The 23628-nt window shown below is 50.7% G+C and overlaps 1 protein-coding gene and 1 long non-coding RNA gene across 17 annotated transcripts in view; one reads left to right on the top strand and one right to left on the bottom strand.

Annotated features, from left to right (window-relative positions):
* Septin3 (septin 3) overlaps positions 1-20365 on the bottom strand; it is a 25773-nt gene extending 5408 nt beyond the window's left edge. For 4 of the 16 annotated variants that reach the window (NM_011889.4, NM_001368645.1, NM_001368644.1 and 1 more), the window contains exons 1-7: positions 14114-14174; positions 9561-9752; positions 5980-6108; positions 5409-5490; positions 4658-4795; positions 3263-3380; positions 2635-2730 (exon numbers count right to left, since the gene is read on the bottom strand). In NM_011889.4, coding sequence (NP_036019.2) covers positions 2635-2730; positions 3263-3380; positions 4658-4795; positions 5409-5490; positions 5980-6108; positions 9561-9723 — 726 coding nt within the window. In that variant the 5' untranslated portion in view covers positions 9724-9752; positions 14114-14174. Of the gene's footprint in view, positions 1-2634; positions 2731-3262; positions 3381-4657; positions 4796-5408; positions 5491-5979; positions 6109-9560; positions 9753-13680; positions 13954-14113; positions 14233-16301; positions 17735-20099 lie in introns of those variants that run through there. The other 12 variants (NM_001368642.1, NM_001358837.2, NM_001358836.2 and 9 more) reach the window with 7 other exon arrangements.
* Gm52180 lies at positions 13723-23628 on the top strand. Its single transcript, XR_003951511.1, has 3 exons — positions 13723-14053; positions 16546-16823; positions 23451-23628. It is a non-coding gene; the product is annotated as a predicted gene, 52180 (long non-coding RNA).

Here is a 23628-nt window from a genome sequence, read left to right as displayed (position 1 = left end):
GCACATGCTCAGTGCTAGTCTCCAAACTGAGTGTCCAGAGCAGGACAGCCTTTCACATCTTATTCCTTTGCTCATTCAATGACGCTACTGGTTGCAACAGCAACAGTGCTCAGCCCCTTGAAAAGACTGAGCTGGGGCTCAAGGCCTGGGCCCAACCCTGACTACATAAGTTGGCTTTTCTTCAACTAGAGAGCACTTTGAACAGTTCATTGTGTTTGGGCACATATTTTCATTTGATTTGGGACCACTTTGGGACTCTCTCACAAACAGCACCCACCCAGGCGCCAGCCAGACTCTGAGATGTGTTATTCGGCTCCCATGGATCCTACTGGCAGATGCCCAGGTCCTGAACTCTCAGGACTCTGCTCTGAGATGGGGCTACTCTGCTCCATCAGGGCAAGCACCCAAATGGATCTGCCTGGTATGTTTGTCATTGGATAAAAGAGTCATGTGTTGCTGAACGACAGAGTAAGTTTAGGAAAAGATCATGGGAGACTATGCCATGGGGTGAACTCATAGCATAGAAGTATACAAACTAATAAGGCCAGTGACCATGTTACCAGATGATATGGTTGCTGGGAAACACTCTTATGTGGCCCCTTGCTAGCCAAAATCTCTTCATGCAGCATATGAATATAGTATGTAAACTGAGGACACATTCATGTAGAGCTATTCTCTGAATATTAAGCCAAGTGTGAGATAGATGATGGAAGTGAACTTCTTTGGCATTAAGACTAGACTTTGGAAGCCGGGCATGGTGGTGCACGCCTTTAATCCCAGCACTCAGAAGGCTGAGGCAGGAGGATTTCCAGCCCTTGGTCTATAGAGTGAGTTCCAGGACAGCCAGGGATACACAGAGAAACCCTGTCTCGAAAAACCAAAAAAAAAAAAAAAAGACTAGACTTTGGGCTGAGGGTACAGGCCAGTGATAGAGCGTTTGCCTAACTGACCCAAGACCCAAGTGCTGAGGTTCAATCCTCCACACTGCACAAAATATATGTGTGTCTCTGTGTCTGATCTGTATATATATATATACATCTGTGAGTGTGCCTGTCTGTCTGTCTGTCTGTGTGTGTGTGTGTGTGTGTGTGTGTGAGAGAGAGAGAGAGAGAGAGAGAGAGGGGCAATGCAGTTCACAGCACCACAAAAACATGAAGGCCTATGGATGTGATATATTTTAAAGGCATTTTAGCTACCTAAAATATTTCTTCTCCGACATTTAAGATTTATAAACATCACTTTTAAAGGTGATTATCTGAGGCTGGTGATGCATAAAGATGCTTGCCACCAAGTCTGATGACCTGAGTTAGATCCATGGGACCCACTTGGTAAAAGGAGAAAATTAACTCCTGAAAGGTGTCATGTGAGCTCCACACATGCCATAGGCACATACCAGCTCCCCGTCACTCACCCCACACACAAATAAGTAAATTAATGTCATTAAAAGGGATTTTTTTGCCGGACATAGTGGCACACGCCTTTAATCCCAGCACTCGGGAAGCAGAGGCAGGCGGATTTCTGAGTTCAAGGCCAACCTGGTCTACAAAGTGAGTTCCAGGACAGCCAGAGCTATACAGAGAAACCCTGTCTTAAAAAACCAAAAAAAAGGGGGGGGGGATTTTTCTTAAGTGATGAACTTAATTCAGTTGTCTTTTTCAACGGGCTTCTCTATAGTATTCATCTTTCTAGAAGAGTCTCAAAAACCTAAGCTGTAAGAGATTTGATTTGTCACTGAGTACACAGGCTGGTCAATAGGCCCAGGTGTCTGATGCAGAAGCAAAAGATTTTTAATTAAGAGCAAGACCTTAGACATCATATAGCTGATAGTCTCCAAACCTGGTTCCCTGGTGCAGCCAGAGCCACGGAAGGCATCTCAGCAGCCGCCAGGGCTGCAGAGTTCTGTGCCTACGATGGCCCAGCCAAGCAGTCTTGCTCTGCTGGGGTGTATACTAGAGTTCTAAAGTGTTTTGTTTGTTTAAGATTTTTAATTACATTGCTTGTGTGTTTGTGTGTGTGTGTGTGTGTGTGTGTGTGTGTGTGTGTGCATGTATTTACACTCGTGCTCTCTCAAGTGTATACAGAGATCAGGGAACAACTTTTGGGAGTTAATTCTTTCCTTATGCCACATGGATCCTGGTGATCCAGTTCATCAGGCTATCAGCTTGCCATCAAGTGCCTTTGCGCATTAAACATAGGTCGTTTGCTCAAGCTTATTTTTTAAATAGTTCTTTTAGGGACAGAGAAAGCCCATAAGCCACTCACCTAGTCCAGCCTCTGTATTTTATAGAGGGAGAAACCGAAGCAAACACTGACTAGAGTATAGATTCCTCTGGGCACCAGCCCAGTGCCCCATCATCTGACAATGGTTTTGCCAACTCTTGGGAAGGAAGGTGAGGCTTGCCTACTTATTTGCTGATGGAAGGGACCAGCTCCCTGTGCACAGGAAACCCCTCTGTGAGCTCACAGTCCTAGTGAGGGTCACTGACTTCCATAATTCCTGTGGTCTGGGTTAGGTGACAGGACAACGGCTTACAGTAAGGGAAGAACAGGAGGAAGGGCCTGAAGGCACCCCCACCCTACCCCCAGAGGCACTGAGGCGGGCATCTGGTGACAAAGAGGGCCCCGTGCACATACCCGGATTTTGTCATTCTCTGTCTTGTCCTCCAAATCCTCATCAAATTCCTTCTGAGGGTAGAATTCAATGCCGTTTACTTCAAGTTCTTTGCGAACCTAGAGGAGGCCAGATAGTAAAGCGGTGATAATCAGTCTCCATGCAGACTGCAGGGCAGCAGGAGGAGGAGTCAGAGCACAGGCTCCGCCCCTGGGACGTCCAGCAGGCAGGGAAGGGTGGTAATGCCGACCTCCCAACCTCCCTCCAGGGCTCTCAGCTCTCCTTCAAGACCAGCTTCCTCTGGGACCTCTTCGGTGTTGTTTTTGGTTTCTTTTCACCCAATGGGAACAAGCAGGGCTTTGCTACCGATTAGTAACCTAACGTTGGATGGGTTCTCGGTTGATGAGTGTATCTGGGAGCCTTTGCCGACCAAGTGTGGACTGGGAGGGAAAGGCAACCTGGGACTGATGGCCTTGCCGTTGGTCCCAGGAACGTCTAGCCCTTGCCTTGGATGGGGAAGTGGGAGGGAGTTAGGGTGGAGAACTGGAGTACAGGGGAAGTGGAAGACATGGCAGACAGGAGATGGTTTGGACCCAGAGGAGAGGAAGGCAGCACTAGAGGTAGGAAAAGGACAGAGAGATCCCAGCTCACCCTCTGCTTGAATTCCGACTTCTCCTCCAGGGTCATGGTATCAGCCTTGGCAATGACAGGAATGATGTTCACCACTTTGCTGAGATGTTTCATGAACTCAAGATCCAGTGGTCGTAAGCTGGGGCCCAGAGAAGGCAGGAAGGTCAGAGCCACATCCCCTTCCTGACTCAGCCACTGCCACCGCGCCAGACTGCCTGATGGCCCTGAGGAGCGGACTGGTCTGGGAACCTGGCTGAAGCCAGGCAGCTGAGGCCCTGCAGCTGCAGCCTCTCCTCTTGCACATGTCTACTGCTTCAGCACCTGCTGCATGTCCCCAACTTTGTCCTCAACCCCTCAGAGTCAAGCTCCCTCTTATCTCCCTCAGTTTCTATACAAAGCATCCCTCTCCTTAAACTCTCTCAAACCACCCGAGACACCTTCCCTGACCCAAGAATTTCTTTCTTTGGGGGACAAACATGGATGGTCATCACCAACTGAACTCTTCTCAATGGCCTCCTGTCAGTCCCCACAGCTCATACCGTAGAGGCAAGCTCTAGCCCCCCACCCCCACCCCAGTCTGACTCTAGTTTGCAATCTGGGGATCCATTAAGTCAGACTGTCTGACAGTGTCCACTAACTGTGGACTGAGGTCTGGGAAGAGCTAGCTGAGCTATCTTGCTAGCTGAGGGAGGAAGATCTCAATTTCAAGGCCAGCCTGGACTACAGAGTAAACTCAAGGCCATTTTGGACAACTAAGTGAGACCCTGTCTTAAAAAGCAAAAGGAGGGCCAGGCATGGTGGCACCTTCAAACTTCAGGGTCTACATCCTCTCAAAAGCTTTAAGTTCTGACCTTGCAGAGGGGCTTAGAGGTACACAGTACCCCGCAGGAGGGTGGTTGGAAACATGGATGAGATGTCTAACCTCTGCCTGTTGCCACACTCCCTATCCCACCTGCTGCTTACAAATCGTGTTCCTGGCACAGTCTCTAGATGTCTGGCTCCCCCTACTGAGATGGCCACTCTAGCTAGATTCCCACAGCCAAGTTCCACATCTTGCCTAAATACCAAGCCCAATGCAGGAGCCCTGGTTCTCTCTGCTTCACCTTTCTTGCCACCCCCATACCCCTGAGCCTTGCCCAAAGCAAGTATCATTGAGCAAACGAGGTACCCTCTGCTTAAATTCTCTCTGCTGGTACAGCTGGGCTGTATGGAGACACCGGTGAGCAGTATGGAAGACAGTAACAGCCAGTTTTACTCTTTCTTATAGAAAGTCTGAGGAACCCTAAGGTCCCAGGGCCATGGCCTTCCAGCCATCTGGCTCTCCCCAGCTAAGTCCAGCTATGGCGTCTCCAGTCTATGGCACAGATGATCCAAACTGGAGCCAGGCCCAGCAGGAGGAGTAGGTGTGGTACGTACGAGTGTCCTGTCGGGGAGATGAAGTAGAGGCAGCAGTGGACACGGGTGTCAGGGATGCGTTTCTTCCTGGCAATGTTCACCTCCTCCTTCAGGAACTTTTCGTACTGTTCGTTGATGTATTTCTCAATGGGCTCCCAGCTGAAGGGCAGGGAAAAAATAGACTGTTTGTATATGCTTGGCCCAGGGAGTGGCACTATTAGGAGGTGTGGCCTTGTTGGAGTAGGTGTGTCACTGTGGGCGTGGGCTTGGAGACCCTCATCCTAGCTGCCTGGAAGTCAGTCTTCTCCTAGCTGCCTTTGGAACAAGATGTGGAACTCTCAGCTCCTTCAGTTCCACGTCTGGCCATGCTCCTGCCTGGATGATAATGGACTAAACCTTTGGTCCTGTAAGCCAGTCCCAATTAAATGTTGTCGTTATAAGAGTTGCCTTGGTCATGGTGTCTGTTCACAGCAGTAAAACCCTAACTAAGACAGATGGGATCCACCCAAAGATCCAAGGACAAAACTCCAGCGTGGCTCTGAGGCATAGTCGGGGCACAATTCCGCACTCTCTCCTTTCTCAACCCAACGGCCAGCTCTTCCTCAGTCTCTCCAACAAATGGCTTTCGATGGATGGCCAGCAAGAATAGCTCCCATGGGACCAAACTCCTTGTCAAGGGAGGATACAGGTAGTTCTCAGTGGGAATGAGTCTTCACCTTGCCTTCCTAGCAGAGTATTTAAGGGGAAGAAAATCTCAGAGGCAGGCACATACCAGTTTTCATTGTTGATCTGGTCTCCAAAGCCTGGTGTGTCGATGACTGTCAGCTTCATTTTGACACCACCTTCCTCTATCACTAGAGAGAACAGAAAGCATCGGAGGTCCTGCGGTCCACTAGCCAGCAACACCCATACTTCTCAGAAGCAGCTATGTGCAAAGTCAAGGTTACAGACTTCTCCCACTTAGCACTTTTACGCATGCTGTTCGATACACCTAGGAGATTGTGCCTGGCTTCTTCCTCTTTCTACTTCTATCTAAATTCTCCCTGGGCTTCCTCGTTCAAGAACCACCGCTTTCATGTCTGTATCCTGAAATACACACACACACACACACACAAACACACACCACTCCTACCTCACTAGGCCTAGCACCCTAAGGAGTTGTCCAACAAATTTGGGGCTTAATTCCACATTGCAGTTGTCTTCCACATCTTAGTCCCCACTATGCCCCCTTCCTTTCTCTTGCTTGGCACAGCCCCCCCCCCACACCGCGCGCGCTCGCACACGCACACACACACACATACACACAAACTGATGTCCACAGAGGATCCTGGCCTAGTTCTCACCATGCCCAATCGCTTTGATCTCCACTGTCTTGGGGATCTTCTCCTCCCGGTTCCAGCTGGAGGCCTTTCGGCTCACTTGGGACTTGAAGAGGGTGTTGACCAGTGTTGACTTGCCCAGTCCACTCTGGCCTGCAGCATGGGAAAGGGAGACAGAAAAAGGGAGACAGGCCCCACATCTGCCTCCTGAGCTGCAGAGCCCTCCTGTGCGCTTACAGAACTCCAGAGCTGTAGTCCAGGCCAAACCTTATTTGAACACCCCTTGAGGAATGAGCACTGGTGTCTCTTTAACGCAGAGGGGCCTTGGAAAATGACAGTTGGATTCCATGTCCCTTCATGGACTCCAGGACCATGGGGAGAAAGCACAACTTGTGCATGTGGGTAGTGTGGGTGGTGTTTTCTGGTTTGGTTTGGCTTGTGGTTTTACTCAACTTAGCTTTTCTGTATTTAATAACAGTAAAAGTGAGAACAGAAGAGTTACTTTACTTTCAGATCCTGACTCATGGTGCCTGAGCATTTCCACATCTGTTAATAAAATTGGTCTTTTTAACGCCCCTCCCCCAACCAACCGGTGCTGGGGACTGAAAACCAGGGCACTGTGCTTGACAGTCACACAGAACTAAATCCCTAACCCCTAAAATTATTCTTTATACCATCCTTGTATATCTCATAACAGAGTTATATCCCTAGCTAAGATAGCCCTAGAAACCTCTTCTAATGTAACATGTATGAGGCAGCAATGAGTGAATGCAAGACCAGGGCTCACACCCCAAGAATGATGCCACATATACATATGCATATACATATACATACATATATTCTGTGTATATATGTATGTTATATATTCATGTTGTATGTGTGTGCATATATGTGTATGTGTGTGTGGTGTGTGGTGTAGATCTGTATATATGTGATGTGTGTATTATAGGCTATGTATGGATGGATGTTATATGCTCATTTATACATGTATGTATGTATACCTAAGTATGTGTGTATACATATGTGGTATGTGTGATATGTATACATACTATGTATGCAGTATGTGTGATATATGCTCATGTGTATATATGTGTGTGCATGCATATGTATGTATGTATAACATGTGTATATATGTGTATGTATGTTATGTTTATGTATATATGTACATATGGGTAGACATATGGGAGTATATGTTATATGCTCATGTATGTGTACCAGTGCATGTGCTTGCAGAGGCCAGGAGAGGACACTGAGTGTGTATCACTCCCCACCTTATTCCTTTGAGATGAGATCTCTGATTGAGCCTGGAGTTAGGCTGGTAACCAGCAAGGCCCAGTGAGCTTCCCATCTCTGCTCCCCACGGCACCAGGGCCATGGGTACAAGTGTAGCTGGCTGCACCTAGCTTTTTATGTAGATGCTGGAGATGTAAACTCAATTTCTCAGGCAACCGGTGCTCTTGCTTACTGAGCCATCCTTCTAACCCCCCACTACTTTTTAAATTGTGTTCTGAGAAGGCCTAATGACCTATTGGAGAAAGTACTGGGAGAGGAGAGGAGAGGAGGCTGGGCAGGCAGGACCACAGCACCTTCCTCCATGATGGCTCCCTTTCTGCCTGTGTTAGTTATATAGCTCTGCCTTCAAAGAGGGCCTCCAAGTACAAGCTCGCTCAAGAACCACAGGTCTGAGCAGCAGTTTTCATGCGTAAGAATAACTCAGAGGGCTGGTGAGATGGCTCAGTGGGTAAGGGCACCCAACTGCTCTTCCGAAGGTCCGAAGTTCAAATCCCAGCAACCACATGGTGGCTCACAACCACCCGTAATGAGATCTGATGCCCTCTTCTGGTGTATCTGAAGACAACTACAGTGTACTTACATATAATAAATAAATAAATCTTTAAAAAAAAAAAAGAATAACTCAGAATGCCTCGTAGCTGGTGATTAATGCTGCCATTCGCCCAGATGCCTGCAGAAGTTCCACCTCAGAGCCACAACTCGGAACCTGTGGCTTAGCTGGGCTTTAAGAGGAATTAACTGGATGGTAAAACCGAGAAGGGCTGGTCTAAAGCATCCCTGTGGTATGTTGGGGTTGGGGGAGGGGGGGGAGTGGCCAGGCAGAGAGGAAAGAGCCCGGGGTTCTACACACCAACTGAGGTGTTCCCACTGCTTTGGGCTTGTCATGTGATGCCTGCTGTCTCTTTACAGATGGATAAGGAAGGAAGGGACCAGCAGAGACTAGGAGTGGCAAACAGATGCATTTTCTCATGCCACCTGGGGAGTTGGCAAAAGCCACTTAAACCATCATGTAATGACGACTCTATAGGAAAGAGCTCAGCAAGTGGAAGGCCTCTGTGTGCAGAGCGGAGTGTAGACGGGAACTGGTAAGAGCTGACTTGGAGCAGCTCCCAGTCAAGAGGGAGTCTAAATTTATCCCGAGGTTAAGAGAGAGCTATGGAATTAGGATGGATGGTCCAATGAGTTCTGCAGGTTGGAAAAGCCATTGGGTAGCCAGTGGACAAGGAACTGGAGAGGAAGGGAGACCAGGAGAGTCAAGGTCACCACTCCAACTGTCCCACAGCCCAGCTGTAAGTGTCCATGAGCCAACTGCTTCTGGTTCTTGTGCTAAGACTTTGGTAGGCAAAAGTTAAACATCTGCCTCAGAGAGCCACTGTCAGCTCAGCTGGTGCATTTGTAGCAAACTGCTGGGAGGATTTCTAACCTGGCCACGGTTCTTATCCTGCTCCAGGTCAGTACTATGTGAGCAACGCTGGCTTGGGTAGCTGCAGTAATCCAGGTGAGATCCTAGCTCTGCCTAGGGTTGTGGTAGAGGGATGGGCAGAAGCCAACACACCTAGGAGACCTTTACAAGGCTAAGTGACAGGATTCGCTGATTGGACTGGGAGAAGAAGGGAGAAGAGGATGCCTCGCTCTCTGTTTGCACACTCAGGGAGCAACTCAGATTAGACAAATGCTCCTTTCTGCTACATTCTGTGACTCACTAATGCTACTTAGTGACCAAAACCCTGGAAAAATTTGAAGCTTTACTGTTCTACAAAACATGAATAATAAGACCATCTCTTTCTGGGGCTGGAGAGATGGCTCAGCGGTTAAGAGCACTGACTGCTCTTCTGAAGGTCCTGAGTTCAAATCCCAGCAACCACATGGTGGCTCACAATCATCCCTAATGAGATCTGATGCCCTCTTGTGGTGTGTGTGAAGACAGCTACAGTGTACTTACATATAATAAATAAATCTTTAAAAAGAAAATTCTCTTTCACAGTCCTCCCACGGCTCTTGGAGGTGGGAAAAGGCTACCCCATTCCAGGTGAGAAAAGGCTAGGCCATCCCACAAACCTAAAAGCCAGCTCAGAGTGACCGACAGGTAGCCTGTCTACACTGTTAGTGGGGAAGCTAGCCTGGCCATCCATCCAAATCTCCTGTCCTTGAATCAGCAGGTTAGGAGGGGACCAGGCCCTTGTGATCAGCATCTGAAATTCTCTGTCCTAGAAAGAGCTCACCCTAGAGAAGCCAGGCCATTCTGGGGAAAGAAATGGGATCCTGGGTGCTGCCCACCACTAGGCCTTCCGTGACCCCATGGCTTTCCATACCAACGACCATGATGTTGAAGTCAAAGCCAGTCTTCATGGTCTTCTTGCGCATCTGCTCGATAATGGTGTCAATGCCAATGTAGCCTAGCAGGTTGGAGTTGATGCTGACCGGCTTCATGGGCACCGCCGGCTTAGGCCTGGGCTCAGGTACCAGCTCAGACATGGCTGCGTCCGTCCTAGCCTCTGGGAGCCCTGCAAAGCCAAGGTGGGAGAGATAGGCAGGGTGAGCAGCAAGAGAGCAAGGGTTTCATAGAAGACCAAGAGTATCTTGATATGGAGTCATGGCGCTGGGACTAGAAGAGACCATAACATCATCCGGTCTGGATCCCACACTGGATGTAGGGAAAACACTGATGTCCTGAGGACTTGCTCAAGATGAGCACAGTTTAGGTCAGTGTCAAAATCTGTTCCAGTATGCAGTTCTCCAGGGTTATTTTTATCTGTTTTCACCTTATGCATAAGGTAAGTGTGTGTACCATGTGTACTCAGAGGCCAGAAGAGGGCACTGGATCATCCTGAACCTGCTCCAAAGTACTACATCTGCATGTGCAATCCAAGGGCCCCTTCCCCTTAGCCCTACTGATACTTGGGTATCTACTGTAGCAGGATTGACTGTCTTATGTCTGCAGGATAGTTACTAAGCATCCACAGTCTCTACTAGTTTCCAGAAGGAGTCTCTCAGATATGGCCACCAAAAGTATCTCTACACAGTACCAAATATTTCCTGGAGGATAACTCCATTCCAAAAGATCACTGTTCCACAAGACATCTCAGTTATTCAGACCTACATCTTACCTTGCCAACTATGGAATGGAGAACCTTTAGGGTAGTAGATCTATGTCTCTAGGTCTAGTAACTGTCAAGGGCCTCAGTTACTTGGGTCTCTTAGAAGCCATCGGAGCTACCCTTCTTTGCAGAATGTTACTCCACCTTCACCCTCAGTTTCCCCTCTGTGCCATGAGTTGCGTGGCTGGTGTGCAGCGGAGGATCCCCTGACACCCTTCCACACCAAGTTTTGGGTCTACAGAGCCCATAGTAAGGACTGAGACCCAAACAAGGATTGCTATCTCCCTATGATGACACTTTCATACCAGTAAGCCACAGAAGAGAAGGCTGAGAAAACAGCCCTCCCTCCCTAGAGAAGATCATCAAAGGTCCCCTTGGCAGACCCAAGATGTGTTCACACATAGGAGAGATGTAGCAGGGTCACACTGCCCAACAGAGTAAGTCCAAGAAGAAAGCAACTCCGTTTCCCTCTCTGTACAGTGGGGGGGGGGGGGTGGTGCAGTGAAAGAGATCTTAGCTCTGCTGTCTGTCAGCTTGTTGACTTGTGTGGGCCACTTCTCTTCTCTCAACCTGCTTCTTCCTCTGGAGAATGGTGGTAGGGCCACGATGAAGACTGTGATGGGCATCACCGTGAGGTACGATGCTCACGAGCCCAGAGTATAACCTCACAGATCCATGCCTTGCCCTTTTCAAGTTCGGCTTTCTGGAGAGGGGAAGGTTTGAAGCTGTGCACGGGGAATGTATTTAGGAGAGGGAGGTGTCCCCAGCTGCTAATTTCCCAAACATATTCTCTGCTTCCATGTTCTCTAAGAGGCTTTGCCATCTTAGGGTAGTTCATGACTATCGCCCTGCATCTCAGCCTTGTGTGTGAGGAGAGTCGACGGAGCAGCAGATGGTCAGGAGGAAGTGGGAACGTGTCTCCCTCCCCACCGCCAAGCCCAGGCAAGGAGTCTGCTCTGGTACCCCCACCACCTGGTCCTTCTCCTGGTACTGGCAAGATGTGCTTCCTGATAGGAAACTCTTCTTTTCCCCTGTCCTCCTCAGGCACAGCTAAATCTGACAAAGCTTTAACACCTCCCCAGAGCCTGGCTCAGTTCCCTCCTGCTTCCCAGGAGGCTGTTGCCAGCCAGGTGGCTCCAGAGGGCAGCAAGGTTGGCTCAGCCCTGAGACAGCTGACTCTGAATAGCTTGAGCCTGCTCCTCCACTCCATACATGGCTCATATGCCCCTTTAGCACATCTGCCTTGGAAACCAGTTTCTTCTTCCTGCTGTTCCCACAGCCTGGCCCTTTTGGTTTCCTGCCTGCCTGCCTGCCAGGCACATTTGGTACCCACAGCCTGTGCTGTGACACAAGCAACCAGGGATGCAGGCAAGGGTACTTGTATATGTGGAGGTCATAAGTATGCTTACAAAGCATGTGGTCTTACATCGTGGCCTACATGGCTCTGTCTGTCTGACCTTGATTGAAAGAGGAAGCTGACCAAATGCCCAAGTAACTCCTTGGCCAATTTGATGGCCACGCTGCTGTGTCACAAGCTTGGCTGGAACGCCCTGTCCCCCCTCAAGATCCCAGCTAAGTAACAACTCCTCAGTGAAAGCCTTCCCATTTGATGTGGTGGGCCCCTCACTGTGGGCTGCCTCCATCCTCTGTAGGTTCTACAGTACCTAAGCGTATCCATTCATTCCAGGACATTCCATAGGCTGTCAAGCGAAAGCCCAACTAAATCAACCACTACAGTAAATGCCAAGGATATCGTTGTATCCAAGACAAGGTCATTGTCCTGGAGGACCCACTGTCTGTGAGGGGACCTAACCAGTAGACCGCTCTGGAGTTGGTCTCTATGGGAGTCTGTTCTTCCCATTCCCCAGGTCCCACCAGGCCATCTTTGGATGGGCAGCTGACACAGGCATGAATCCCAGCCTAGGGTTTTGGTTTTGGTTTTGGTTTTTTTTCTCAGAAGATAGGGGGATGTACCTGCCTTGCTTGCTTGGCCTACTGTGAAAACCATGCATGTAAATGCCCCGTCGGTGAATATGTGCAAGTTCCTAGCCCTCTTCGAGGAAGGAGCCATGCCTTCTTGTTCTCTGTCCCCAACGCACCTGGCATATCATAGACTCTCAACAATGGATGGATGGATGGATGGATGGATGGATGGATGGATAAAGGATGGTGGACGGATCATAGTCCCACCAGGCAGGTGTCCCTGCAGACACCTCTCTCCTTCCCCAGAGCACCTGGACCCCACCCCCAACCAACAAATAGCTGTTATGTGCGCCACAGTCAAGGTAGGTACACCTATTGAAACCTCCTCTGTCCTCTGCATCTGAGATTGGAAGGGGGCTCCCCAAGAATAGAGAAAGAGCCCATAGCTGTGCTCATGGCAGAAAGCAGCTAGATGGTCCTTGGGGACCCCCTCCTAAGCTCCCAGCTCACCCAGAAAAGGGTGCATCTGTCTGCAGCACTCCCTGCTAGGTACCTGCCACACCAGAGCTCCAGAAAGAGAGACAGTCCACCTGACTCAGCTCTGGTCCCTCCGGACAGCAGACTCCATCCCTAAGGCAAGCAAGGATATAGTGCTTTCTACTATGGGAAAATGAATGGCTCTGTCTTTGTCTGGACCAGAAACCCCACCCCTCTGTTGGAAAGGTGGCAATAGGAGAAGGAGATCTTTCAGGGATAGTGCCTGTCCCCTTAGCTTATGGCTAGGGCTCTCCCTTCCCACCTAAGCTGAGGAATCATCCATTCCCTGATAACCAGCAGCCTTTAAGATCCCACACCCATCATAGAGCCAATTCCAGTTCATCCCAGCTCCAGCCCTGGGCAGCTCCAAAAAAAGAAAAAAGAAAAAGAAAAGAAAGAAACAAATCCTTCTCCATTAAAAGAAGCAAAGGGCCCTGGGACACTCCCCTTCCCCCATTCTAGTCAGGAGGCCAATAGTTCCCTTGGAGACCACCAGCTGGTGCCTGTCTCTGTGCTTGGTCTCTGTGTGGGGGGAGGGGACTGACTAATGTGTCAGCGCACAGGTCTCTTACTGGTTGTAGGTGGTCTGGTACCCGAGCTCGAGCTCGGAGTTCATGCTGTGCGTGTGTGTGCGTGCCCTGCTGTGCCCCAGCGGAGGCTTTCCCTAAGCATCTGGGTCTCCATACCTCCCCAAGCTTCTCTGTGGGCTTTTGCCCGAGACTATGCTTCCAAGTGTGTGCCACCGGGTGTGCGTGCGTCCATGCATATGTCACACTGCACGTGGGGTCCTCAGCACAGCAAACCCTCCCTTTGGTAGGGCTTGGGGCCGCAGCCTCCTCCAGGCCGATGCCAAGCGCCCAGGCGACAGCCCTACCTTTGGACATGAATCCTCCTTTGTCTCGGGTCCTCCGGGAGATGCTCAGGGCGCGGGGCTGCAAGGCTGAGCCGGGCGCGGGCTCTCCCTGGGCCAAGCGGCCCCTGCAGCCGGGCCTCGCCCCTCGGCGCCGTACCGCCTACCCGCCCGACCCGCCACCCGGCCGCGCCGCCCCTGCGCCCCGCGCCCGCCCGGGACCTCGCCTCCGCTCGCTCGGCGCCGCGCCGCCCCTGCCCGCGCGCACCGATGCCGCCGCTGCCACCGGCACCACGTGACCCGCGCGCAGGCCAGCCTCGCCGAGGGCCCCTCCCCTTCCCGCAGCTCCCGCGCCAGCACGAGGGAGCGGGTGCCGGAGCTGGGGATGCTCGGCCGGGTAAGGTGCCTGTATCCCAGTCCTTGTCTGTCTCCTTAGAGCCTATCCCTAGCCCCTTACCAGGTCCAGGGCGCAGGAGGCTGGTGGCAGCTGCCGGCGACCGTGCGCGTGCGTGAGTCACGCGGTGATTGGGATATTGCGCTGGATCGCCGCGGTTCTGCCCAGGCGCGGTTGCTGACTGAGCTCCGAATCAAGAGAACTGGGTTCCAGACCCAGCTCCCAGCCTAGGTGCTGAACCCTATAACCCTGAACTTCCCTGAGCCTCTCTTACCCACCCAAAAAGTCTTTGATGCATTGCTAGTTGATCAACCCTGAGAACACAGAACTGAGGATGACCAAACCTCCTTGACCTTAAAGCTTATGGATGTTAATAGAGAAAACAGAAAGTTGGTTCGCACGGGTGCTAGGGCATCATGGAGATATAATGGAAGATTTGGGACAGGTGAGGGCCAATGGAAAGGCAAATGGAGAAGAGAGGAAAAGAATAAAGGGGCGTTTTCCGTGAAGGGCAACGCGGGCAGGGAAGCCCGGAGTGGGTAGAGCGCTGTGTGTAAGAGAACACTCAAAACGTGAACCTGGTCTGAGGCAAGAAAGATGGCAGACAAGGGTTGCCCCATCTAAGAGAGTGGAGAGGCAGGCTGCACAGTGGGGTTAGGGGTGGGGATAGTGAGACTTTTTTTTACCTTCTGCCATCAAATAACTAAGTGCCTGTCGCAGCTTTGTAGAGGAGGGAAGAAGCAGAAGTATACATAGTAGCGACAGCTGCGAGGTGTGGCTGTGCACGCCTTTAATCCCCAGCAGAGGTTAGAGCGCTCTGTGGGTTGAAACCAGCCTAATCTACATACATAGTTCCAGGACAGCCAGGGCTGCATAGAAACTATATATGTATATTTGTATGTACAGTTTACACATATATGGTGTTTGAAACCAGCCTAATCTACATAGTTATAGTGAGTTCCAGGACAGCAACATGGTCAAGGACAGAGACGGTACATAAGTCAAATTGGGAATAGACTGAATGGGATGGAGAAGAAAATGAGGAAGACTGGTTACCTGGGAATCCCATCACCATGGTTCCTGCAGCTGAGCAAGATGGGGGAGGGCAGCAGCTGGTTCTAGAAGAAAAGGGCTCCCTGCCTCTGGACATGTCCTGGAGATACCCAGGGGGAGTAGTCCAGCAGAGTTCAGGAGAGAGAGCTGAGCTGAAGCTGGAGAGCTGGGGTTACACCGCAAAGAGTGAAAACGGAGGCCGCATGCACAGTGGGATAGGAGAGGCTCTGACGAGCCGAGGACTCAGCTCACGAATTGGACTGGATATTTCCCAAGCCTTTCTCCTGACCCAGAATCTGAGCTGAGACATCCATAGAATTTCTAGCCCTTGTGCTGACCTGTTTATAGACATGTATAGGATTTACACACACACACACACACACACACACCTCCAACTTTAAAGAGCTGGAGCCAAGACTTCCAGGTAAGGCTGGCTGTGAACGTTATCCTTCCACCTTTACCTCCCAGTCACTGACATTCCTTTTAAGTAGCAATTCTGTGTTTTTGCTCATTAGCCTTTTTTTGCGGGGTGGGTGGGGAGATGTCCAGAGAGGGTTTCTCTGTGTAGCACTAGCCATCCCAGAACCTGCTCTGTAGACCAGGGAGGCCTCGAGCTCAGATAGACTTTCCTTAAAGCTGGAATCATCTACAAATCACCCAATTATCCTGACTTTTTAGAGAACTAAGAAACAAGCATAGAGCCAGGCGTGGTGGTGCATGCCTTTAATCCCAGCACTCAGGAGGCAGAGGCAGGCGGATTTCTAAGTTTGAGGCCAGCCTGGTCTACAAAGTGAGTTCCAGGACAGCCAGGGGTATACAGAGAAACCCTGTCTCAAAAAAAAAAAAAAAGAGGAGGAGGAGGAGGAGGAAGGGGAGGAAGAAGAAGAAGAAGAAGAAGAAGAAGAAGAAGAAGAAGAAGAAGAAGAAGAAGAAGAAGAAGAAGAAGAAGCAGCAGCAGCAGCAGCAGCAGCAGCGGCAGCAGCAAGCATAGATCCTGGTCAAGAAGGGGACTTAGCATATCCTCAGCTGTGAGCCTTCCTCCTGACAGTGTCCTTCAGCCCCTCAACCCCTGCCCCCTTTTCTGCCACCTATTCAATTCTGACCAGAGAGCCCCCACTCTCTTTCATAACCTGGTGAGCTGGATGCATCCCTGCTCACCCACCAGCAGATCTTCCCCCAACCAAGCTCTTGCATTTACCTTTGGGTTCTGGGGCCAGGTCCAGCGAGGTGGGTTCCTTGAGGCTGTCTGTGGAAGCACCCACAGCTCCATGGTCCTGGGCTGGGTCTGTGCTTCTGCTCGGCTTTTGAGGAGAGGTAGCATAGGTAACCGTGTCTCTGATAGTCCCATTGTTGACAGTGTGTGGCTTGGTCTCACTACTGGCTGGGTCTGGGCAGACCAGCACAACTGAATCCATGGCTGTACCTAGTCTGCTTGTCTCCAGTGCAGGAGAATCTGTCATTGTGTCCGGCCTGCCTACGGTGGCTCTGGCCAAAGCTTTGACTGTGTCCAACCTGGTTATGCCCTGCTTGGCCTCATCCGATGTTGGCAAAGCCACGTTTGAGTTCCCCGTGGTCAAAAGCTTGACACTTTCCTGCTTGTCTGATGCTGCAGTTACCAAATTCGGAACCTGGCCTGACTTGGTTGTCACTGCTCTAGCTAAATCCCTGGCTGTGCCTGCTGCAATTGAGTCTGTCACTTTTCCTGACTTGGATACTACAGGTAAGTTGGTGGCCAGGTCCATCCTGGCATCCAGAACAGGAAGCTCTGCGCTTCTGACCAGTCTGGACTGGTTTAGTGTAGGCATATTGATAGCCAATTCCGGTCTGTGGAGAGCCACTGTGCCTATATGTCTGGCTTTATCTAGTTTTGTGCTCACAACAGACACATTTGCAGCCGAGGTAGCCCTTTGGAGGTATGCTCGGGATCTGGGAATACCCCTGGGCCTGCACTTGCCTCTTCCTGGAGAGGCTCTGGAAGGGACTTGTCCCATGGGACCTGGCCCCGGGAGGCTTGACGAACTCTGAATGAACTGAGCTTGGAAAGGTAAAGTCAGGCATGAAGACACCAGAGGTTTATTCCCTGTGGGTGTTCTGCTGGCTTTGGTAAGTTCTGGGTTCCCATGGCCTTCAGAGGAGGTCCTGACCTGTGGCACATGAGCCATGAGTGGCAAACTTGAAGCAGACAGCCTCCCTTCTCTGTGGGTGACAGCCTCCTTGTGCAAACTGGGCAATTCTTCCCAATGAGAAAGTGAGGCATCTAAGGGCCGCGTTTGGACATTCTGGTGTATTGTTAAGGAAATAGAGCTGAGTTTCCTGGGCATAAAGCTATTGGGAGGCATGGAACTCAGGGACCCCGTGGCAGTGCCCTGTTGGGACATACTACAGGCCCTGGATCTAATGCTTGGCTGTTTGGAATTCTCTAGGACACTGCTTTGGGGGAAGGCATCCAAACGCCCAGTCTTCTTGATGACAGGGATGAGGGGGGACACATCTGCAGTGAGCTTTTGGTGGGTGTGGTGCCCCAGCATGTGGCTGTGAGAGAAAGATGTTCTGGGGCCTGGAGCCCTGTGTGGCTGCATCTCCGGAGGAGCAGGTGCGAAGGCGTGGTTCATCCAGGCTGTCCAGCTTTCCCTAAGGCAATCACAAGGGAGGAGGGAGGGACAAGGACAAAGTCTCAGCTCTCAACCAGCAGGTGGCGCTGCCAGCCTGAGGGAACCTAGCGTGAGGGCCTTAGGGGAGTTTGTGTTTTCCTATGGCCCAACAGCTTCCACCTGCTGCAGATTGACACACACCTCATACAGCTGCCCAGTCTGCAGCCACATTATAGGCACTGCCATCAAACAACTTGCCCCTGACATCAGAGAACCCAGCATGGAGTTTAGCTGTCTCTTTTCCCTGGTTCCGGAGGGTGGATGCTCTCCCTGGACAGCTCTGTGGAGGTTACATATGAATTCAAGGACTCTGGAGGAAGGCAATCTTGCCTGTCTCTTGCAGAAACCACCATAGCAATGAAAACAAGAGTCCAGGTATCTGGGTCAGAGACTGTGGGATGTCCAGGTGGCCTGAGAACAGAGTCTGAACCGGGAGTCCCTGCACCCCACTAGGAAAGAGCCCCTGAGCTGGAGTATTGCTGGTGAGAGACATTTGGGGGAAGCCTGAATAGGGTGGATGTCAGCTGAAGGAAACTGTGCCTGGCATCAGGCAGCTCCTAAGGACAGCCCACAGATGAGAAGGGAGAGCCTCCTTTTGAAAGCCCCAGCACAGGACTTCCAGGCTCTGCTTGGCAGAGTAGAGATAAGGCTGAAGGTGAACAGGGTCCAGGAGAGGCTGCAAAGCTGTTCGGGTCCTGCAAGATAACTTGATGCTCGCTGCTCTTAGGAACAACCATTTCAAAGACAGCTTGAAAGGGGAAATGTTGGGAACGGATCTGAGAGTACTGGATCCGTGGGGCGTGACTGAAGGACTCTGAGGTCTGGGCAGTGGGTCAGGGATGAGGTTGGAAAAGGCTGCCTGGGGGCAGGGAGTTGAGAGAAAAGGGGGTCCCCAGCTCGATGATCCAGTGTTGACAGGTGACAGGTTGACAGGTAGTCGAACCATACTCCCCAAGGTGGTCTCCAGGGTCCCCAGGGGGCTGACTGGTGCTGCCTCTGGGACAAAGTTATCTCCATTACTTTCAACACCACAGGCCAAGACTGGCCGGGGGGGGGGGGGGGAGGGCAGGGGAGAGGCGGGGGAGGTGAGGGCTGCCAGTAGAGAGTGGTATCGCATCCGTCTCTCTGAAGTTTGGAACAGGAGAAGCAGGATGCAAGGGGGCTCTTGTTCTGCCTTAAGGGATGGCTTTAGCCTATCATCTCTGGCCATGTATTTCTCTCAACTGTCCAGCCTCTCTGCCTCTTCTCCATTAGGCATATCCCTGCCGCCCTGACCTCTCTTGCCCACTGTTCCCACCACATGCACCTGGGCACACCGTGTTCACCCTTCGCTTAGCCACAGACCCAAGGACCAGAACTCCTGAGGTCACCTTGTTCTTGTGTCACTAGATCCTTGCCTCCTCAGTGAGCCCCGTGTCCTGTGAACACCTTGGTTCTACCCTCCCCACATACCCACACACACACACACACACACACACACACACAAACAGGCAGGCACACCTACCTGGATCAGAAGACAGAAAAGAAGCCGGTGGTTTTCAGTCAAGGAAGCTGACCTCTTGCAGACCCCACCCACTCCTCTGCACCCAGAGGCTAGCCATGTGGCCGGGCTCAGAGACCTCTCTTCTCTGGGTCCTCTCTTGAGCTTTCACTAAGCCTCCTGATCATAGTCCACTAGCTGAGGGCCCAGTTCTCCCCTGACCTGTCCCTCTCGCTGGACTGGGCTCCGGGCAGGGAGGCTCTGGCCTCTTGAGAGTGGGTGGCAGTGAATGGCTGCTCTGAGTCTCTGGAATCCTACAGAGCTATGGGCGTCAGCCAGCTGAGCTGCCCTATACGCGCAGAGCCACCTAGGGAGGGGATGGCACATAACCCATGTGTCCTTGTCTCCAAGACTGGACCCTTGAGAAGTGTCACCAGTAAGAGAGAACTGAGCTACTCCAACGGTGATGTCCCTGTTTGTCTCATGCCCTCCCACTTTCCCTCTGCAACCACCTAAGACTTTGCTGACCCCAGGGCCATCTGTGTCCATGCTCCTGCGGTTGTGCTTCATGTTGGGATTTCTGTGTATACAACTGTACCCTTCAAATCCATTCTCTGAGACCCATCCTGCTTCAGACAGATCCTCTGCTAAGTAAGACTCGGGGTATGAAGCTAGCCAGCCCCGGGCCAGACCTCAAAGAAATCCACAGACCTACCCCAGCTGTCTCTGGTGAGGCAGATCCTCAGCAGCCTGTGGCCACTGGGCTAAGAACCTTTTCCTGGGTTCCCCAGCACCAGGCTGCTCTGTCACATGATAGTATGAGAAGGACCGTGGTGGGAAGAGACGCCATTGGCTGGGTACTTACTCTGTGCCAGGGACTGAGCCAGGCTGGAGAAACTCAGAGTCTTCTGCCAAAGCCAGGCCCGTAAGCAGATGGGCACAGCATCTCAGCCACAGAGTGCAGGCCACAGACGTGCCCTAAACACTCACTCTGAGCCAGGAGCCAAGCCCAACGTTCTCTTGGCATGTCCTCGACCCATCATCTTGCCACTTCCTTTCTGCCATACCCCACAACACTGGGGGCTCTGGCCTGCTTTCCTGTGAGCTGCTCGCCTTGGCGAGTGAGCTTCTGGCCGGCCAATAGAACTTTCTGTGATAATGGAAATGTTCTATGTGTCCACTGTCCAATAAAATAGCCACCAGCCACAGGCGGCTCCCGAGCACTTACCACTATTCTATGATGACCAAGGACCTGGATTTTTTTTTTCAATTTTATTTCATTTGAATGTCCATCTACCATATTGGACAGCAAAGTCCTGAAAGACGCAGATCTTATCCTTCTCTGGGTCCCAGGGCCTAACAAGAATCACTCAGCATGTTTCTCACAGTGACTGAATGATGAACGTGTGGGCCCAGGATCCTCTTCTCTTCTCATCCCATTCTCATCCCTCTGAGCCTTAGGTTGCCATAGCTGGCTATGCCCTGGTTACCAGGCAACCTGCAAGCAATCACAGTGGAGGGGGAGGGGCGCTGTCTGAGTTCTTTCCCCTCCCTACATGTTTTGAGGCCCTGAGAAAAGAAAGAGGTGGCAAAATCAGCCTGGACACCCTGGGGAGCCGGCTCTGTAGGGCCTACACTGCCTTATTACCTCCTGGAGATCAAGCAGCTGGGTGGGGCTGAAGTCAGGGGCCCTGGGTTCTCCTTGCCTGACCACTCATTATAAGACTCCTGTCCAATAGGCCAGGAGGTGGTGGCACACACTTTTAATCCCAGCACTAGGAGGTAGAGGCCGGTATCAGTAAGTTCCAGAACAGCCAGGGCTTTACACAGAAATCCTGTCCCGGAAAAAAACAAGCAAACAAAAAAACCAAACCTAACAACAATAACAAAACCCTCCTAGTTCTCAGCTGTCTTCTCAGTTAGAGATTAGATGCCCTGAAGTGATTTCTTCCAGCCTGAAGATCTAGAATCCACCCCGCCTCCCTCCTTTCAGAGCAAGACCCGCGTCCCATCCATCTCTGTCTTTCGCCTGCTGGTCTGCCTCCTTTCCCTCCAGGGTTGACTGACCATCTCTGAGCAAACCTCTTGTCATTTTTTCTATCTGCAGCCGCTGTAGCCGAGACATTTGTACTCAGCGTCATGTATATAGGTATAGAATACAGTCCTATACATCGAGTACTTACTGAGAATAATTCAAAGGAATTGATCCATTTTGCCTGGGGATTGGTATAGTGACAGAGCTCCCGGCTGACGTGCATAAAACTCTGAGTTCAGTCCCCAGAGCCACAGAAACAACAAAACAGAATAACACCAAATAGATAACATTAATTTGAAAAAAAGAAATTTATTTTAAAATAATTCTTTGGTACACGTAAAAGTTTACCATTTGTTAAAGACAAAGGCAAATTTGCATATTAATGAGGTAGAGATGTTCGTTTGTTTTTATGAAACTAAATCTTAGCTGTTTCAGTGGGTTTTTTCCTAGAACTGATGGATATTTTGATTGTATCATTGGCAATGCTCAGACTGCCATTTTGCATAAATTAAAATAATAGCAAATGGCCTGTATTCAGAAATTGTTAGAAATGTGTTACCCTACTCCCAAGTCAGATCTCCCTTAGTCTTCTTCTGAAACTCCAGACAGCAGCTGAAGCAGATGTTTTTGTTTTAGATGGGGTCTTACATATACCAAGTTGGCCCTAAACTTCCAAAAATGACCTTGAACTGGTGTCCTCGGGCCTCCAGTGATGGTGGCTGCGATTACGGGCGGGCTCTGCCACACCTGGTTTATGCACAGCCATGGACTGAGCTAAGTTTCTACTTAGCCAATAAGGAGCAACTGGAGGAAAATGCTGACTTCGTTTTCCATCATGTTTCTACATTAGCAGCAAAGACATTGCAATTTACAATGTACCATAGCGTCTGTGAGCTTTTAGGTGGTATTCCTCGGCAGTGTATGGCATGCGTCGGTCAAAGTGTGCACATCGAACGTTCAATACTAACACACAAGAGTTGGCAGAAACAGCCCAGATTCATTTTGAGTTCGATGATTCAGGGTTGTTGTGCATTCAGAAACCTTTTGCTGCTGGGCGGTGGTGGCGCACGCCTTTAATCCCAGCGCTCGGGAGGCAGAGACAGCCGGATTTCTGAGTTCGAGGCCAGCCTGGTCTACAAAGTGAGTTCCAGGACAGCCAGGGCTATACACAGAAACACTATCAAGAAAGAAAAGAAAAGAAAAAGAAAGCTTTTGCTGTTGCCCAGTTTTCTCCACTCCCACATTTATTTTCTGGTGGCCACCCACAGTTTCCAAACGTGGGGCTTAGCAGAGTTGGTTGCCGCAGCCCCACCTCAATTACAAACTTGGGTCCAGCTGCCCTCTAGTGGCCAGAAATGGTACTGTGCACCTGTGCATTTTCCCACCAAACACTGAGACGCTTTCAAGGGTCCTCCAAAAACAGACACCTTCACTCCAATCTTTACGGTGGCCCCCCTGACAAAGAGTGCGTGCTATGATACCTCTCAAACTTGTGTGTTCTGCAGCCACGTGAATTGGAACATCTCTTTGTCTTTCTGGGCCCCACATTGTTCTATAATAGGGGTAGGCTTAGATAGCATGGGTGACAAACTTCCAAAACCCTAGAGGCCGTGACACTAAGAACTAGTTTCTCATTCATGGCTCCTGTCCACAACACCATGAACCAACTATGTCCCACGTCACCTTTGCTCTAGGGCCCTCCAGGTCATTATTGCCAGGGGTTGTGACAAACTGCAGATTAATGAATCCCCTTGCCAGCCACTAATGGCTTTGATTTAATTAGAACTCATTGGCCAGAACAAGCTGGATGAGCCGCCCATTACTAGAAGGCAGGAAGGTAAACTTCTATGGCACACTGAGAGCTGAGGAGCCAGGACTGTTTGGTAAGCAGTGGTATGGACACATTTCAGGCTGAGAGTGACCTCGGGGAGCCTCAAGTCTCGCCCAGCGCTGTTACTGTACACTGCCCTCACTCTATGGGAGCTATGAAAACCGATGACTCTGGAGGTAGGCAGCTTGGTGGTGGATGGTGTGCCTAACATGTAGAGGATGCTGAATTCAGCCATAAACATACAGATCTACAAACACACACACATGCACAAACACATATATGCACACACACAAGCATACACACACACGTTTGCACACACACAGTTGCAGCCTTAAAATTTCTATTTTCAGGCTGGAGAGATGGCTCAGCGGTTAAGATCACCGACTGCTCTTCCAGAGGTCAACTCCTGGCAACCACATGGTGGCTCACAACCATCTGTAATGAGATCTGATGCCCTCTTCTGGTGTGTCTGGAGAGAGCAATGGTGTACTCATATACATAAAATAAATCTTTTTTTTTTTTAATCTA

Source organism: Mus musculus, chromosome 15 (assembly GCF_000001635.26).
Source record: "Mus musculus strain C57BL/6J chromosome 15, GRCm38.p6 C57BL/6J".
NCBI classification, from domain to species: Eukaryota; Metazoa; Chordata; class Mammalia; order Rodentia; family Muridae; genus Mus; species Mus musculus.
This window is presented reverse-complemented; position numbering and strand designations above follow the sequence as displayed.